General features: G+C 33.2%; 1 protein-coding gene across 1 annotated transcript in view; it reads left to right on the top strand.

Moving 5' to 3' along the window:
• Positions 1–20,151, top strand: part of CNTLN (centlein) — a 471,389-nt gene that overhangs the window by 120,257 nt on the left and 330,981 nt on the right. Inside the window, 2 exon segments of the mRNA XM_078152483.1 lie at positions 10,558–10,692; positions 11,299–11,478. Coding sequence (XP_078008609.1) covers positions 10,558–10,692; positions 11,299–11,478 — 315 coding nt within the window.

Here is a 20,151-nt window from a genome sequence, read left to right as displayed (position 1 = left end):
GATTATTAGGAAAGTTTTTCCATGTACCAGACATAAAGTTGCCTTTTTTTCAACTCATGCCCATTGCTTCTAATTCTGCAAACAGATTTTGCAAATAAAACCATTCTCTTTTCCATGTGACCTTTTCCTTACTTGAAGAAAGCTACTATGTCTCCAGTAAGTCTTCTTCTTTTCCTGCCAGATAGTTTCAGTTCATTAAACTGAGGTTTATGTGGCTCAGACTTGAAACATTTTGCTCTTTTGGTTATCCTCCTCTGCATATTCTCTAGCTTATCCATGTCTTACTTCAAGTATGGCACTTGGAGCTAAATGTAACATTACAGATGTTGTCTGATCAGGACAGAGTATGGTAGGACCAACCTCTGTACCATGCCACCTTAAAATTTTTAAATTGATGTCGTTTGTTTTTAATAATCTTCATTTCCCAATATATCTCTGCTACCCAAATTCTTTTAAAAAGAATAAAAAAGAAAAAAAAAGCAGTTCAGCAAACTTAATCAGATCAATCAAATCTGATTGCTGTTCCTCAAGTCAGTGCCCTTGTATTTTTTCTTTCAGCTTAAGTTTTATCATTTTGTAATAGGGACTTGCGAACGGCCCTACATCCTGGGATTTGTAATTCAGTAGGACAAGTATTGCCTTCTCAGGCTTGGAAACACCTTGGGATTATTGGGATCTTTCAGTGAGAAGGCAGTGTTGAGTCATTCCCTGAAGTTCATAAAGGGGCACATACAGTGATACAAAGACAAGAGAGACTGAAAGGAAGGCATGAATACTCCAAGAAAAGATCAGAAACAGCAATGGGAAATAGCACTGACCAAGTCAGTTAGTCTCTCTGTTTTCTAATTTTAGCTGTAATTAATTTTATTTGTGCAAAACCTTTTTAATTTTATGTAATCAAAATTGTCCATTTTGCATTCTGTGATCCTTTTTATCTCATTACATTGTGAACTCTTCCCATATCTATAGCTCTGCCAAGTAAATTCTTCTTTGTTCCTCTAATTTGTTTATGATGTCACCATTAATATCTACGTCATGTACTAGTTTGGAACTTACCTTTGTATATGGTGTGAAACGTTGGTATACATCTCTTTTCTTTTAGGGTGCTTCCTAGTTTCCCCAAGAGTTTTTGACAGATAGTGAGTTCTTGCTCCAAGTGCTGGAATCTTTTTGTTTATCAAATGCTAAGTTACTGTGCTTATTTGCTTCAGTATATTGTGTACTTAAACTGTTCCACTGAGCAACCTGCCTATTTCTTACTTAATACCAAATTATTTTGGTGATTACCATATATACTGTAGTATAGTTTGAAATCTGATACTTCTAGGCCTTCTTCTTTTCCATTTAATCTCATTAATTCTTGTGATATTCTTAATATTTTGTTCCTCCAGATGAATTTTAAAAAATTATTTCTAATTTTATAGTGTATTCCTTTGCAAAGTAGTTTGTTTAGTATGGTAATGAATAGGTAAATTAATTTATATTGACATGACCTACTAATGAGCAGTTAATATTTTGCAGAATTATTTAGATCTCTTTGAAGTAGTATTCATATAGTTCCTGTGACAGTCACTAAACATTTATTACATGTCTACCTCTTAAGTGCAAGGCACTATACTAAGCTTTTGGGATACAAAGAAAAGTAGAAAGTTCCTGCTCTCAAGGAACTCATTATCTAATGGAGGGGAAAATATACAACATGTATAAACAAGTTACATATAAGATAAATTAGAAATACAGGAAAGGCACTAGAATTAAAAAAAAATGGGAGGTCCTAAAGAAGACAGGAAGAGAGGATGGATAATGAAGAGAATGAGGGAAGTCCTTTTTGGAAAGGGTCCAAAAAAGAAATTAAAAAAAAAAACCTAATAAACAGGAATAGTTGAAGGGGTGGAGAGGAAGCGGAACTCTCTTTGACTAATTGAGAGGAAAAAAATGTTCGGGGGAAGAATTATATAACTGGATAAAAGCAGGAGAAAAAAAGAAACTAATAAATCCCACAGGGAAAGGGATAACAAGTGAGAAGAGATGATAAGAGGAAGAGAGCCATTGGGACCAGGTCCACCTTTAAAAAAAAATTGTTAAAGTCACTGTAGGTACATAATACTGAGTTTACCACAGAAGAGGGGGAAAATCATAGCTTGAAGAGAAATTGGGAAAAGCTTCCTGTAGAAAGTGAGACTTGAAAGAAGACAGGACAGGAGGCAGAAATGAGGCAGGAGCGCATTCCAGGAATGGTGTAAAAGCCCATAAAAATGCCCAGTGTTTGGAGATGTAGTGTATTACTTGAGGAAATCAAGTAGGCCAGTGTCACTGTATCACAAGAGTATGTGGGTAGGATGTAAGGAATAAGAATACTGGAAAAGGGTATGTGTGTGTGTGTGTGTGTGTGTGTAGGGGGACAGGTTATGAAAGGCTTTGAATGCCAAATGAGATTAGGTATCTGGAGGTGATAGAGAACCATTAGTTTATTGAATAGAGGAGTAACGTGGTCAGACCTGCACTTTAGGAAGACCACTTTGATAGCTGATTGGAGGATGGACAGTAGTGAGGAGAGACTTGTGGTAGGGAAACTAGCCAGCAAGTTATTGCAGTGGTCCAGCTGTGAGGTGAGAGGACCTATGCCAAAATAATACCAGTGTCAGAGAAGAGAAAGTCTCATATGTGAGAGAATCATCAGACCTTGGCCACAGATTGAATATAGAAGATAAAATAGATTGAGAGTTGAGCATGATACCTATGTTGTAAACCTGCATGATTAGAAGGATAGTGGTGCTTTTTTTTTTTAAAGAAATGAAGGTTTTGTAGGGATGAGGGTTTTGGAGAAAACATAATGAATTTAGTTTTGGACATGTTGAGTAGAATTTTTCTGTCTCTCCCTGCTGCATTTCGTTGGTAATATACAGACACGTAGGCTTATTTTATATTTTGCAAATTTGCTGACGTTAATTTTTTCAGTAGTTTTTTTAGTTGACTCTAGGGTTTTCTAAGTACAACATCATATCATCTGGAAAAAATAATTTTGTTTCTTCTTTGCTTATGCTTATTGTCTCAGTTTCTTTTTCTTGTCTTATTGCAATGACTAACATTTCTAGCATTAGTTTTAATACTGATGGGGATAATGGACATCTTTGCTTTACCCCTGATCTTGTTGGAAAAGCCTCTACTTCAGCACCATTATAGAAATTGCTGGCTCTTAGTTCTAGATAGAAATTATTTGTGATATTAAGGAAGAATCTATTTATTACTATATTTTCTAGTGCTTTTTTAAAAAACATGAATGAGTATTTTATCTTGTTGAAAATTTCTTTTGTATCTATTGATATAATCCTTTTTTTTGTTCTTGTTTTAATGTGGTCAGTTATGTTTATAGTTTTACTTATATTAAACAAGCCCTACATTCCTGTTACAAATTCAGCCTGGTAATAGTGTATAATCTTAGTGATATGTTGTCATCCCCTTGATAATATTTTGCTTCAAATTTTTGCATTTATATTTGTTAGAAATATTAGTATTTAGAGTTTTAATTCTCCTTGGTAAAGCTATCATGACCATATTTATATTATAGAAGGATTTGATAGGACTCTTTTTAAATTTTTTTCAAAGATTTTACGTAGAATGATATTAATTGTTCTTTAAAGGTTTCATAAATATTGCTTGTAAATGCATTTGTTCCTTTTTTCTTTTTGAGTTAATTTTTGGCCTTTTCAATTTCTTTTTCTAAAATTGGGTTGACATTTTAGTCTGTCATTTTTGTCATATAAATGCAGAAAATAGTTCCTAGTAATTTCTTTTTTTCATTGGTTGTCAATTTGTCTTTTTCTTTTTTGATGATGTAATTTGTTTTTTTTAAATTTATTTATTTTTAGTTTTCAACATTTACTTCCACAAGATTTTGAGTTCCAAATTTTCACCCTATCACGCCCCTCCTCCCACCCCAAGATGGCATGCATTCTGAATATCCCTTCCCCTAGTCTGCCCTCCCTTCTCTCTCTCCCCCCTTCTCTTATCCCCTTCCCCTTCTACTTTCCTGTAGGGCAGAATAGATTTCTGTACCCTATTTCCTGTATTTCTTATTTCCCAGTAGCATGTGAAAGCATTTTTTTAAAACATGTTTTTAAAACTTTGGTTCCAAATTTTCTCCCTTCCTCCTTCCCCACTCACCCTCATTGAAAAGGCAAGTAGCTCAATATAGGTTATACATGTGCAGTTATGCAAAACACTTCCGTAGTAGTCATGTTGTGAAAAACTAACTCTATTTCTCTTAATCCTATTCTGCCTCCCATTTATTCTATTCTTTCTTTTGACCCTGTCCCTCCTCAGAAGTATTTGCTTCTGATTACCCCCTTTCCAAGTCTGCCCACCTCTCTATCATTCCTCTGCCCTCTTGTCCCCTTCTTCCCCTATTTTCCTTTAGGGTAAGACAGATTTCCATACCCAATTGAGTATGTATGTTATTCCCTCTTTAAGCCAAATCCTATGAGAATAAGATTCACTCGTTCCCTCTCACCTTCCCCTATTTCCCCTCCACTGTAAGAGCCTTTCCTTTTCTGTTTTTTGTGAGATAATTTACCCCATTCTACCTGTCCCTTTCTCTTCCAAGTATAATCCTCTCTCACCCCTTAATTTTATTCTCCAGATATGACTCCTTCATCTTCAACTCACCCTGTGCCCTCTATCTATCTGTCTATCTTTCTATCTGTCTGTCTGTCTTTCTATCTATATCTATATGCATATATATATATATATATACACACACACACACATACAAATATATACATACATACATATAATTTTTCCCTCCAACTACCCTAATACTGACAAAGGTCTCATGAGTTATAAATATCATCTTTCCATGCAGTAATGTAAACAGTTCAACCTTAATAAGTCTCTTATGACTTCTCTTTCCTGTTTACCTCTTCATTTTCCACTTGAGTCTTGTGTTTGAAAGTCAGATTGTCTATTTAGCTCTGGTCTTTTCATCAAAGAATGCTTGCAAGTCCTCTATTTCACTGAATGACCATTTTTTCTCCTGAAGGATTATACTCAGTTTTGCTGGGTAGGTGATTCTTGGTTGTAATCCTATCTCCTTTGCCCTCCGAAATATTATATTCCATGCCATGTGGTGCTTTAATGTAGAAGCTGCTAAATCTTGTGTTATCCTGATTGTGTTTCTACCATACTTGAATTGTTTCTTTCTGGCTGCTTATAATATTTTCTCCTTGACCTGGGAACTCTGGAATTTGGCTACAATATTCCTAGGAGTTTTCCTTTGGGGATCTCTTTCAGGAGGTTCTAAAAATCTGGTTCTAACATATCAGGGCAGTTTTCCTTGATAAATTCTTGCAAGATTATGTCTCACTTTTTTTTTTTGATCATGGCTTTCAGAAAGTCCAATAATTTTAAAATTCTCTCTCCTGGATCTATTTTCCAGGTCAGTTGTTTTTCCAGGGAGATATTTCACATTGTTTTCTAATTTTTCATTCTTTTGGATTTGTTTTACAGTGTCTTGATTTCTCATAAAGTCACTATGTTCCAATTGCTCTATTCTAATTTTTAAGGAGGTATTTTCTTCTTCTAAAAAGTAGTTTCTTTCTAAAAATACTTTCTAAAGTATTTTTTTTTCTAAAATTGGATTGACATTTTAGTCTGTCATTTGTGTCATATAAATGGAGAAAATAGTTCCTAGTAATTTTTTTTTCACTGATTGTCAATTTGCCTTTTTCTTTTTTGATAATGGTAATTTGGTTTTCTTCTTCCTTTTTTAAAAAATACAAGCATCTAATGGTTTAGTTTTTTGACTTGAAAAAACCTAGGTCTGAGTTTCATTTGTTAATTCATTTTTTGGGGGTTTTCAATTTTGTTCATTTCTTTTTTGATTTTTCACGATTTTTAGTTTGGTGTTGAATTGAGAAAGACGGCTGTAATTTGTTGGTTTTCTAGTTTTTAAAATTACCTGCCTAATTTGTTGCTCTGCTTTTTTTCTCTTTTATTGATTAATGTGTTTAGAGATAAGAATTTATTCCTAATTACTTTTTTGACTGCGTCCTCAAAATTTTAATTTGTTGTCACCTTGTTGCCATTAACTTTAATGAAGTTATTGATTTTTTAAATGATTTGTTTTTTGACTCACCCATTCCTTAGGATTATCATTAAATTTCCAATTACTTTTTGTTCTTTTCTTCAGAGGACTTTTATTGAATATCATTTGTATTATATCATGGTATACAAAGTATATTTAATATTTCTTCTTATCTGCATTTTTTTCATGAAGTTTTTATACTCTAATCCATGGCCAGTGTTTTCAAAGCAAGGTATCTTACATAACTGAGATATATGTATGTTCCTTTCTGTTTCCATTTAAATAATCTCCAAACGTCTGTCCTATTTACTTTTCTAAAATTTAGTTCAGATTCTTCATTTCTTTTTTGTTTGTTTTTTAGTTGGCTTTATATAGGTCTGTGAGTGGTAAATTGAGATCCCCCACTAATATAGTTTTACTATATATTTCTCCCTATAACTAATTTAAATTTTCTTTAAAAATTTACATGCAGTGTGTTTTAGTACCTATATGTTTTGTATTGGTATGAATTAATTTTTTATTGTACTTTTCAGCAAGATGTTCTTTTCCTGTTTATCTCTTTTAACTGGCTGTATTTTTGCTTTTTCTTTGTCTTGAGATTATGATGATATTTTGGACCCGGTAGTCCTGCTCTTCTTCAGACTACACTTGAAATATTATATTAGGTTCTTTTCATGACATTTGAGGAAGGATTTTGATAAGTTGGATAGCTTCCAGTTGGGTAATCTGAATGGTAAAGGCCTCATTTTCTTCCTTTGTGAAAATCAGTTAGAATTACTGTGTATGTTGTTTAGCCTGGAGAAAAACCACTGGAGACATAATAGTTTTATTTTTCAAATATTTAAAGGACTTTTTTGTTTAACAGAGATTATACTTTTTTTTTTAATTTTGCCATCAGGGGATAGTACTAAGAAGAGTAGGTAGAATTTGCAATGAAACTTACACTTAATGTAAAGGAACGTTTCCTAACAATTGGAACTCTTGAAAAGTGTAATGGACTACTTTGAAAGGTAGTGGTTCCTCCTCATTGGTAGTCTTCAGAGAAAGAACGAACAATCACTTGTTAGGCATATTGTTGAGCTAAAACTTTTTTAGATATGGATTGCACCAGGTCATCACTGAGGTCCTTTTCCAACTCTGAAATCTTTTGAAATAGCATAAAATACATCACTAAATATTTATTGGATAAGAAAAATCAATGGGCTTTTCATGTAGCAAGAGTGAGGTTTAACTGATGGACATAGCAAGTATAGAATTGTCATCTCCCAGTTATTAAATGTTCTACAGAATGGTATTCAGTATGTGAGGCACATAATCTGTAGTGAATTTATAGATTAAAATCACAGAGGAGGAGGCAACATGAATTGTTTGCAAGCTACTTCATTAGAGAGAGTACCTGTAGAAGTGATACTATGAAGCCATTCAGGAATGTTATTCACCAAATTATATAATGCAAATGCATTCTTTTGAACAAACCATAAGTAAAACAAACAAACCCCCTAAACAAGGGAAAAGTACAGCACCACTTTTGTGTTTGTGCATAACTAACTTTAATATTAAATTAAACAGAAATGCCAGTTATATTAGCTGAAGGGTTTTTTTTTTAGCACTATCATGGAGGCTGTCTTTTGCCAAGTCCAGGAAGAAAGATTCCCTACCCATAATGAGGTTCTTTAGATGCTCCTGTTTTCTCATCATAGTGTGCTTCTGAAGTTATTAGTTGTAGATCTAAAAGGTATTTTCAAGAAAATCTTGTCCAGATCTCCCATTTATAGAGGAAGAAACTGAAGTCTAAAGAAGTAAATGAATAGCTTAGGGTGGCACAAGTGGTAGCAGCAGAGCTGGGATTTGAATCCTGGTCCTTTCTCATGAGAATGTGAGCTCAGTTCCTTCAATCCTTTTTTTTTTTTTTAATCACCATCAAATCCTGAAATAACAGAGCCTCTTTATTGAGGTACACAGTCACTCACAAGATACTGGCCTAGAAGTTGATCATACTTACAATTAGTACAGTACTCATTTGTGTGCATTTTGTAGCTCCCAAACGTTGTAATCTCTGAAGAGAATGTTTTCCCTTTGTTGTTTGTATCCGCAGAATGTAATGATGACTTTCATATGCTAAATATTATTAATTCTTGATATTGTTTTATAGTTCTTTCTTTGAATTATTTCTCCCTGGTTTATGAGCTTATTATTTGTCTAAATAAAAGGCTTTTTTTATTATTTTTAGGCAGTTGGGGTTAAGTGACTTGCCCAGGGTCACACAGCTAGTAAGTGTCAAGTGTTTGATCTGAGGCCAGATTGGAACTCAGGTCCTCCTGACTCCAGGACCAGTGCTGTATTCACTGCGCCACCTAGCTGCCCCAATAAAAGGCTTTTGATTGGTAGCTAGTTTCTTTTATTTTTTTGTGTTTAGTTTATGTAGGAAAGGGATTATTTGTTCTTTACGAATTTGATAAAATTCATTAATAAATCTGGATGGAGTCAGAGTTTTTTGGGGGAGGGAGAGCTCATTTATGGCTTGTTCAGTCCTAAGAAGTGCTAAAATGTATTTATACTTCTAAGAAATTTTAAAATTTCATTAGGATGTAATTGAGTACAATTGTCCTTATGTTTTTTTGGTCTGAATTTTATTGGTATGAATACTCCATATTATATTTTTATTTAGGTCATTTTAAAATTTGTGTTTAAAACAATCTCTTTTTAAGTTCACTAGTCTTTTTTTGGTCTTGTTTTTCTGTTATTTTTGTCTAACTTTTGGTTTTAAAAATGTCTTTTTTTGCATTGATATTATTACTTTGCATATATTCTTATTTAAAAAAATTATGCTCAAACCATTATTCTTTTTTTTTTGTTAACCTAATGTATAAATTTCCCTCCCTGAACTGATTGAGTTCCATTCCGTAAATTTTGGTCTGGTTTCTCACAGTTATTATTATTATTTTTTACAATATAATTATATTCTGTTTTTATGATTTGTTTTTTGATTAATTCATTATTTATTCTCTGTTTATACCTGTACTTTAAAAAAATTTCCCTTATTTAATTTTCATTGTTAATGTTTGTGAACAATATTTTCATAATCATACCTTCAAATAAGACCATATGTTTTTCATGCCCTAGAAGGTAAGAGCTTTTGCTAGTTGTGCTATGTAATGCTGAAGAGTATTCATGCTGTCTAAGATTCCCTGCTAATCATCAGTATAGTTCATTAAATGTTTTGTAATTTTCATACTTTCCTTTTTTTTTGGTTTGATTTGTCATGTTCTGCACAAAGTATTTTAAAGTTATCTATAATTATTGTCTTGGTAGCTTTTAATTAGTTTTTCATTCAAAAAAGTGTTAGTTGAAGCAGAGTCAGATACTATTTATTTTGGTGCATAATATTTAATATTGATATTATTTCATGATAAGTAATAACTTTAACTATATTATACTCTTCATTTCTTGTCCATTTTGGTAGATTTTATTTTTATTATTTTCTTATTTGAAGTCATGATTACAACTACTACTTTTGTGGGCTCAGCTGATTGAAAGTCATTTGTGTCCCAGCTTCTCACTTTAATGGTATACTTATTTTCTGTGTTAAGTGTGCTTCTTCTTGCCTGAAAATGGATGAATTTTGTTTTCTAGTCCATTGTACACACCGCTGTAATTTTATGGTTGAATTCAGCCCATTATATTCAAGCTTATAATTAAGATGTTTTTTTCCCCTCCATTGAAGCCTGTTATATGACCTTGAATTATATGCACCTTTAATTTTATTTGGCATTATTGAGAGGGAAAGGAGGGGGCAATATAAGCATTTGACCCTCACAGCAACCCTGGGAAGTAGATGCTATTATTATCCTCATTTTATAGTTGAGGAAACTGAGACAGACAGAAGTTGACATGACTTGGCCACGATCATACAATAGCTAGTAAGTGTCTTGAGGCTGGATTTGACTTAGGTCTTTTTGACTCTAGATGCAGACCTTTGTCCATTGAGTCCCCTAGGTTCCCCCACTGTTAAATTACCTTAAAAATATCAGTAGCAGATATCTGTAATTGACTTGTTTAGCTTGTAACAACCTATTCTTTTCCACACACACACAGCCAGCTTTCACACCATCAAATAGAAAGTCTAGTTTCTACATGCTATTTTATATTGGGTAACTGAATTTAATGAATATTATTAAAACAAAGGAAGTCAAATTTCAGATGTTAATTGAGGCACAATGTGGTAGGATAGATCACTAAACTTAGAATCTCTATGGTACATTGTTTAGTACTAGTTTTGGCACTAGTAGTATGATTTTGAATTCTGAAACTAAGTTTCCTTAAGTTTAAAAATAGATACTTGTACAGATTTATTGCTAGGACAATTATTTGTTCAAAAGCACTATATGAGTATGAGATTTTCATAATCTGCAGAAAATGATTTTTTAACTTTCTTATCTTAGCTATGAACAAGTGTTCTTCACTTTTTTCAACAGAGAGAATCAGAATCACAACGGGAAATAAATACCCTTATAGAAAAGAAAATTGCTGTGGATGAAGAAAATGTTTTCTTAAAGAAAGAATTGAGTGACTTACAGAAGAAATTTAAAGATCAAAGTCAAGAGCTTAAGGTATATTGACTTGTACATAGTTTTATAGAACTGTAGCTTTGAAGTCCTTCTTTAAGCATTGTCAGCCTTTGTGGCACAGAAAGTGACAAGCTTAGAGGAAAAATTGCCTTAGGCCTTCCTGTATCATAGAGTTTTCTTACACACAAAACTCTGGGAAAGCTGCTTTAAAGCTAAGAATCTAAGCTTTATAACTTTCAAATAAATAGTTAATGATGGAAATGGAGCAAAGAAAGTAGGAGTGTGAAGATGTGGCTTCTTGTAATTAGATTCTGATGGGACTAGCATTATTAATTGATAAAGCCCAGGTCTGGGAGGATATGTCTGTGTGGGTCTCAAAAATAGCTGGGGACAGCATCAAAGGCAGATTGATCAATTAATGTGCTCTTTGCAAATGTGTGCTCATCAAAGCTGTCATCCAGTTAAAAAATATGACCCTTCCACCTGCATGAAAAGAGGCCAATAAAAGTACACAGGTGACCTTGGCCATCAAATACAGAAAGCTGCTGTGAGGGTAAAAATGTATAGCTTATATTTGCTGATTAATTCTTGCTTTTGTTGTTATTGTTGTTTTGTTTTGTTTATTGGTCCTCATGGTACTATCTGCAGAGCACTAAGGAGAGGGTACAGAAGAAGGAAGAGAAAAACATACTAATTATCGAAGAGCTGGAGGAGGAAAATAAGGAATTAAGTATACACTGCCATGAACTGCTAAATGATCTGGAGAACTTGAGGAAGCAGGAAACACAGTGGAGGAAAGAAAAACATGACATTGATTGCAGAATGAAGGTATGAGGTAGAAATGGACATTGGTTTCTTATTTGAGATCTAACTTCTTATAAGCAGTTTCATTACGTGTTATTTTCTTTCAATAAGAAGTTATATATTCAAATCTACCAGCGGGGACTGACATTCATTTATATTCCTTCACTTAAGACCCACAGCTTTTTAAAAATTGATGTTGCAAAGCAGGAAACTGACTTCAAATAAGACATCCTAAAATGTAATCATTAAAAAATAAAAGCTATTGCATTTTCAAATAAAATATGGTTTGAAAAACATATTTAGAACCCTGTGTTTTGACATTATTCATTTGTAGTTTAAATTCATAAATAATACTATATTGCATTGGACTAGATAGTTTTAAGATTATATATTTCTTAAGTCCATTAAAATTTCCTATAATACCAAAGAGAACAAAAAACCTAGTGCAAGCAGTAACAACAAAAATTTTTAATCCTGCTCCTTGTAGTTCCTTTTTATCTTAAAAGGTCTCCATTCTTAGTGATGTATCTTATAAAAAATTAAAAGTTAGTTACATCAAGTCTTTATCATATTGTCATTTTCTTTTTCATATTATTAAAATTATATTTATTTTCACATATTCAAGTAAGCTTTATTTTTAATTTTTTAATTTTCAAATTCATCTGAATTTGTGCTTTAACATAAATTTAGTCAAAGGAGTCTTAATAAGATTGGTGTAAATTTGAGTAACTATTTTGTGTATATTCAGATGAAAATGTATATGTTTAGTCAAACTTAAGTGTATGTTTAAAAAAACTCTTACAGTGTTGTTTACAAAGGACATATATATATGTATATATATATGTGCTTATATGCTTGTACATTTATATGTATATCAAAATATATACAGACACATACACACAATATGCATAGCATGTAGGTATATTTATATTATAGTAAGGCTAAGTTCTTGAGAGTACCTGACTCATTCTTTTAGAACAAGTTGAGTACTTAAGAAGGCTTAATTACTCAGTGCCCCCTCTTTATTATCAAACCATGACTAACGTATGGAGAGAAAATAACAAGTTGGAAAATTATCAATTTTTTATGCTTATACTTTTTTCTTTATACCATTCATTGGTTGAACAAACTTAGTAATTACCTTGTTTGAGCAGAGTACTGTCAAAAAAACTATAATATAATTCTTTTGTACTTAATCTGTGTTTTCAATGGCGTGAAATCTACCAAATACGTATTTTTATTGTTGCAGATCTACGTCTTCTCTGCAATTTGTCTCCTTTTTAAATTGCCTGGAGCATTGTGAGGTTAAATGACTTACTCAGCCAGTATATTTTAGAGGAAGGACTTGAACCCATTTCTTGACTCCAAGGCCAGCTCTCTATGCAACATGTCATGCTATTTCTCATTATATGATGCTTAATACATCAGAAACTGCCATTTGAGGTCTGAGTGAAATGGTTGTTACAAAGGAGGGAAGGCTTCATAGAGGAAGTGCACTTAAGTTTTAAAGAATGGATAGGAATTTAATAGGTGACTGAAGAGAAGGATGGCCTTTGATTCATAAGAAATAGGATGAACAAAGGTATGAAGGCCATTGATCACAATGTAAGTTTTTTTGTTTTTATCCAAGGTATGGAAATAAGGGTGGAGTTTAGAGGGCAGAGAGTAATTTAGTTTGGCTGAAGCATAGAGTGGAATAATATTAAAGAAGACTGGAAAGTAGGTTGGTGTCTGATTATATAGAATCTTGAATACCAGGTAATCAAATTTCAGCTTTACTTAGTCGACATTAGAGAGCTATTGAACTTTTTTTTTTTTATCAGAATACTAATATATTATTTTGGGTGGTGTGTGGAGGAAGAATTTTATGAAGTAAAGGTTTTAGACAGGCAATCTTAAAGGAGGTTCTTGCAATATTCTATGTGGGTAATAATGAGGACCTATGTTAGGGTTGAAACAATGGGAATAGAGAAGAGATGCATATGGAAGGTGATACTGTTGCTGCTGATAGTAATAATCATAATCATAATCATAGCCCCATCCAAGTCTGTTCCATGTTTTGGTTGTGAGGAGGGAAAGGATTAGGTAACAACAAAGTAAAGGCATGCCAGACAAGGAGATTCTCTGAACTTTGATACCACTATAGTAGCTGTAGAAGCCTTGCAGTAAATCCTTAATCATTGGGAAATTGAGCTCTTGTGACACAAGTGATTAAGCAACTCAGCCAGTATGATGAAATTACTCCTTAGAATCTGAGAAATGGTGCAGCATGAGACTGCTTGACGTGGAAGGCAGTAATGCCGCAAGAAGACAAGAACTACCAGAAAAAAGCAAATTCTAATACTTTGCATGCTGTAAACGTTTCGAGGCAGATGATGATGACCACGAAAGTGGATACATGAAGAGGACTGAATACTTGAAAACATTTATACAGTATAAAGTTGTACAGTATATACAGTACAATATATTATACAGTATAAAAATGGAAACAGGTGCCACCAGTTATAGGCAAAGGTTTCATGTGGCTTTGCTTTTTTATCAATGCTACACTAAACATTAAATCATACAGCAACATTTCTAGCCACAAAGGGGTAATTCTTTTTAAAAACATGTAACCTTAAAGCCCACATTAGAAGAAATAAGAGATAAGATAGAGAACTACTAAAATTTGAAGAGGGAAAAGTTGGAGATATCAAGGTCATTTTTAATGCTAACTCTAGAAATTATAAATAAATACATGGATGACAAAATTAGTACTAAGATTTTAAGGGGTTTTGAAAATTAGGTAGGCATATTTAGACTGGAATTCTCTAAAGATCTTTTTTCAATTTGATGACATGAATCCATCTAGCAGATCAGTTCATGAAAACTAGCATCTGCTATAATTATCATAAACAAATGCATTCTTCTGTAATATTTGACAGAAAATGAAAAAAAGGATCTACACAATCAACTATTCACTATCCATTGCCTTGTTAGGAACCATGGGAGGCAAGATGAAGCTAAAAAATAATATCCGTAAGTACAGGTGTAAAATATGGCCACAGCAGAGCTATTAAACCTCTGTAGAATGATGTTTGAAGATTGTATCAACATTGGCTTGGTACATGCAATAGAAAATTTAAATTTCATATTGCCCTATTTAATGCAACAAAATGAAATGTGGAAAGAAATCAGAAAAACAAAAGCATATCGATAATTTTGATTAGTTTAATCAACAATTGAAAAGAAAATATAAAAGTTAATTATAGCTAGCATTTATAGCATTTGAACTTAGGTCTTCCTGACACTTTAAGTCCTATGCTCTATTCACTGTGCTACCTATCTGCCCTAGGTTAAGGTTTATACAAAGCAAAAGCAAAGAAGAAAATAAACAATTAAACATTAATCAAAAACTTTATTACAGACGTTTGAAAAGAGAAAGAAACAAAAAGGAAGAAAGGAAGAAAAATAGAAGATGTGGAAAATTTCTGGATTTCCGTAGTCTCAAGAAGTCTAGCACAATGAAATTGCAAATTGGATCAAATGAGAAAAAAAAAATTTATGCATCATTAATATAATGAATGACAGAAGTTTTACCTAGAGAGGTACTAAAACTGGCTTTTCTGCAAAACTGGAAAGTGATAGGACTGGATAAATTCCACAATTATTGGTTATAATCACCATTATTAATTATTATTGCTGTTATAAATTAATTACTAGTAAGGCCTTTCCTCCTAGATACAAGCCTAACACAACCATTTTTTTTTCCAAACAAGAGACATTACATATTTATTATCAAAAGTTGAAAACATCCATGACCTCTTTTAATACAGGCCAATTATATGTTTATGTATTTAGTATGAATTATTCAAAACTTGTATAACTGAAAGTGTGTAAAAGAAAATGATATATTAGCTGAGGAGCAAAATGAGTGTCCTTTCCAGAAGAAAATGGGAAACATATCTTGCCAGTTAGCGAGACAAAATCTACCTGATGCTTCTTGTCAGCAATATCTGCAGTTCCAAGTTACACAATAATCTATAACAGGTCAGTGCAGGAAAATTGTAAGAAAAACCTTTATTTGTAAACTGAGATTAGATGAAATCTTAATAAAAACTGGGAAGGGATATCTGAAGATCCTATAGTCATTGACAAGGTTCATTTACTGCAGAATAGTAATGAAACAAATAGAAATAATGATGTTGATGACTTGTATGATTTTGAAAAGGAGATATGCATACTTAATAATTTTAAGAAGCTCGTTTTTAGTTTGATGAAACAAATCTAGCTAATCAATCAACTATACTAAAAAAGAGTAACTCAGCCAAAGTGATAATCGGCTTTAGTCATCATGAATGAATACTTTTTCCTACAATAATTGATAGAAAGTATAAAAATATTTCAGGACCTACATAGAACTGTGGATATAAAGACCTTATATAGTCTTGCTAAGAGGTATAGGTTGAAAGTTGCAGCCATTTAGATATATTCTTAGTAATAGGTATCAAATCCTACCATAACAGGAATTGTGTCCCTAAAGTGGGGATAATCTAGTTATGAAATGTGGGTCTACATTAAGATTTGGCTAGGAAGTCTAAAATCTTTTTGTTGTGGTCCAGTTCTGTCTTCATGATCTCATTTGGGGTTTTCTTGGTGAAGATACTGGGGTGATTTGCCATTTCCTTCTCCAGCTCCTTTTACAGATGAGGAACCTGAGGCACAAACAGGGTTAAGTGATTTGCCGAGAGTCACACAGCTAGTAAGAGTCTGAATTTATATTTGAACTCAGGTCTTTCTAACTCCAAGCCTGGTGCTCTATCCATTTTGCCGCCTAGGTACTCATCTAAAATCTGGGAAGTTGTAATTAAAAGACCAAACCAGAGATTTTGGTTCATTGTAGAATGGAGCTATGCGTTTAATATTTGTGGAATTCTTTGTGTTCATTTCACAGTCACCTAATGTGAGCTCAGATCCGTGATTTTTTCCCCAATAAATGTTCTTGTTTTGCTTCAATCTGAAGATGATCCAGATTGAAAATAAAGACTAGGCTACGTCCTTACTAGACACATAGGTTGATTTGACAGTAGTTTAGTTTTTTCTAATTTTGGTTGCATTGATTTTGTTTGTGCAAATCACTGTAAATTTTATATAATCAAAATTGTCTGTTTTATCTTCCGTGATCCTCTCTTATCATTAGGTCTTGAACTCTTCCTCCAGTTAGACTTTTTTTGTTTTGTTTTTGCTAGGCAATGGGGTTAAGTGACTTGCCCAGGGTCACACACGTAGTAAGTGTCAAGTGTCTGGTCTGAGACTGGATTTGAACTCAAGTCCTCTTGACTCCAGGGCCATTGCTCTATCCTCTGTGCCACCTAGCTGCCCCCAGTTAGATATTTTAAAGATATTTTCTTCTTTGTTCCTTTACTTTGTTTCTGATGTTATTCTTTCTAAGTCATGTATCTTGCTTTGAACTTATCTTAGCATATAGTATTAAGTGTATTGCTAGACTGCTTTCTAGTTATCTCAGCAGTTTTTAATCAGATACTAAATATAATGAAGTCTCTAGAACCTATGAACATAGAAAACAAATGCCAGTAAAAAAGAATCCACAGATCATTTTTAGGGAAAAACAAAACAAAACAAAAATGAATGGTGTCTTCAGGACAATCAGTAGTCAAACGTACTAACTCCAAAGACAACAAATTCTGTAAGTGACCTGGAGAAAGACCTTCAAATATAAGAGAAAAGAAAATTCAAATAATGTAAGACTATTCTATAGCCACTAGAAACCATAGGGGGAAATGGAATAATGCATTCCAAAGAGCAAAGGAGGTAAAATCCACCTTGACAAGGCCTGCAATTTGGAGAATTCCTATGAAGAAAAGCGTACATTATGAACAGATTATTTACTTTGTAAATATCCCAGCTAACAGAAATAAAAGTAAAAAAATACAGTAAACAGAGAAGGGATAGGTAATGAAGTAAATTACCCCTCCTCCCCCCAAAAAAAGGAAAGGGAGAGGAAATGGGAGGAGGACACCAATGTGATTTACAACAACAGTAATGGAGAGACCATTAAGGATTTCTTTCTAAAAGTATGCCAGGAAACAAGAGTGAAAGGTGTCCCACTGAAGAGTATTCCCTTGGAAGGGACAGAGATATTTTCTAACAGGAGACCACCTTAGAATGGATATATTTTGCTGGGATTTGATGATTAGAGACAACAGCACCTCTTAGTGTTGTGTCTCTATGAACAACATACTGCCCAGGATAAGGGGAGTCAGCCCTCCTAGGGGCAACAGACACTCAGAAGTGTGGGGGGACATGGAGGCAGAGAGGATATTTAATGGCAAATGTGCAAAAAAAATGATCACAAGGAGGTTTAATACTGAATTGTATGATTAGGGACGTAGGAAAATTCCAAACATGTGGAAATATCCCTCTATCACTTGTATAAGTTGGTATTTCTTATTTCTAAAAGTGAGGCACTGCATGAAAGGGGGAGGGGTAGGGGACAAGATAAAAAAAGCAATAAAATATAAACTATTTGTAAGAGAAAACTAGAAAATAGGTACTTCAGAAGAATTAATGTGTTTAGGAATACATACACTAATGAAGTAATAAGTTTAAAAGCCTTTAATCAAAGAATAATAGCCTAGAATAGACAGAAAGGGAAGAGAAATATCAAAAAGAACAAGGGAAATAAATACTTTCTAGAAAAAGTCATTGAACATGAAAAAAATCCTAATATAACAAGTTGAAAGGGAATAGGGAAATAGAGTTCATATGACTTTTTAATTGAGAGAAAATTAAACTGCAAGGATTAGATAACTTGATAAAAGAAAAAGAGGAACTGGAACAAATAATAAAACTTCCCTAAACTAGAGAAAGTGGCAAAAACAGCAACAAACAAACAAGGGGTTGGAGTGGGTCTTGAGGATGAAGGGAAGTAAGCTGGTGGGAATAGGAATACCCTAGAGTAAATTAAGGTAAAATAAGTTTTCAGGTTTTCTTCAGTGTATTAATTAGTTCTGATTTTTTCTCTTTTCTTTAAAAGTGTTGTGATTTAGTAGTCAATGACTATAGTAATCTATGTTTGATAAATCCAAAGACCTCAGCTTCTTGGAAAAAACTCACTGTTTGACAAAAACTGCTGGGAAAACTGTGAAAGAGTATAGCAGGAACTAGGCATAGACCAAAATCTTACATCATATACCAAAATAAGGTCAAAATGGGTACATCATTTAGATGTAAAGGCTGATATTATAAACAGACTGGGAGAGCAATGAATAGTTCACTTATCAGATTTATAGAGAACAGAAGAATTTATGACCAAACAAGAGATAGAGAACATTATGAAATGCAAAATGGATAATTTTGATTATATTAGTTTTTCCACAAACAAAGCCAATGCAACCAAGTTTAGGAGAAAAGCAGACAACTGGGAAGCAATTTTTACAACCAGTATCTCTGATAAAGGCCTTATTTCTATGATATATGGAGAACTAAATCAAATGTATAAGAATACAAGTTATTCCCCAATTGATAAATGGTCAAAGGATATGAACACACAATTTTCAGATGAAGAAATTAAAACCATCTATAGTCATATAAAAAAATGCTCTAAATCACTGTTGATTAGAGAAATGCAAATCAAAACAACACTGAGGTATCACATCACACCTATCAGATTGGCTAACATGAGAAAACAGGAAAATGATAAATGTTGGAGAAGATGTGGGAAAATTGGAACACTAGTGCATTGTTGGTGGACTTGTGAACTGATCCAACCATTTTGGAGAGCAATTTGGAACTATGCCCAAAGGGCTATAAAAATGTGCATACCTTTTGACCCAGCAATACCACTTCTAGGTCTGTACCCTGAAGAGATCATACAAACAGGAAAAGGACCCACATGTACAAAAATATGGGGTGTCCATCAATTGGGGAATGGCTGAACAGGTTGTGGAATATGAATGTAATGGAACTATTGTGCTATAAGAAATGATAAGCAAGCAGACTTCAGAAAAACTTGAAAAGACTCGTATGCACTGATGCTGAGTGAAGTGAGCATAAGCAGGGGAACATTGTACATAGTAACCACCACATTGTGCGATGACTAACTTTGATAGTTAACTCTTCTCAGAAATTCAAGGATCTAAGACATCTCCAAAAGTCTTATGATGGAAAATGCTATCCACATGCAGAGAAAGAACTATGGAGTTTGAATGCTGATTGAAGCACATTATTTGCTCTTTCTTTTTCCTCTCTTTTGTTTTGTTTCTTCTTTCTTGTGGATTTTCCTATTGGTTCTAATTCTTCTGTACAACATGACTAATGTGAAAATATGTTTAACAGGAATGTATAAGCAGAGCCTATATCAGAATGCATGCTATCTTGGAGAGGGAGGCCGGGAGGGAAGGGGAGAAAATTTAAAATTCAAAAGCTTATGGAAGTGAATGTTGAAAACTAAAAATAAGTAAATTAATTAAAATGTGATATAGGAGATTTCTCTAGGAAGGAGTGACACTGCAGGAAATTTTGGTGATGTAAAATAACAAAATAACAATAAAATGTATTTTTAAAAAAGAGACCATGTTGCAGTGATCTCTTAATTTAAAGTCAAATGGGCTTTCATCAGCCTGCATCTTTTAGGATCCCTTTGCATTGTTTGATACTTGACTATCTTCTTCTCTTCAAGTTTTACTGAAATTGCTG

Source organism: Phascolarctos cinereus, unplaced genomic scaffold, assembly GCF_003287225.1.
Source record: "Phascolarctos cinereus isolate Bilbo 61053 unplaced genomic scaffold, phaCin_HiC Scaffold_4;HRSCAF=312, whole genome shotgun sequence".
Taxonomy (NCBI): Eukaryota; Metazoa; Chordata; class Mammalia; order Diprotodontia; family Phascolarctidae; genus Phascolarctos; species Phascolarctos cinereus.
Note: the sequence above shows the minus strand (reverse complement) of the source record. Positions and strands in the feature narration are given on the sequence as shown.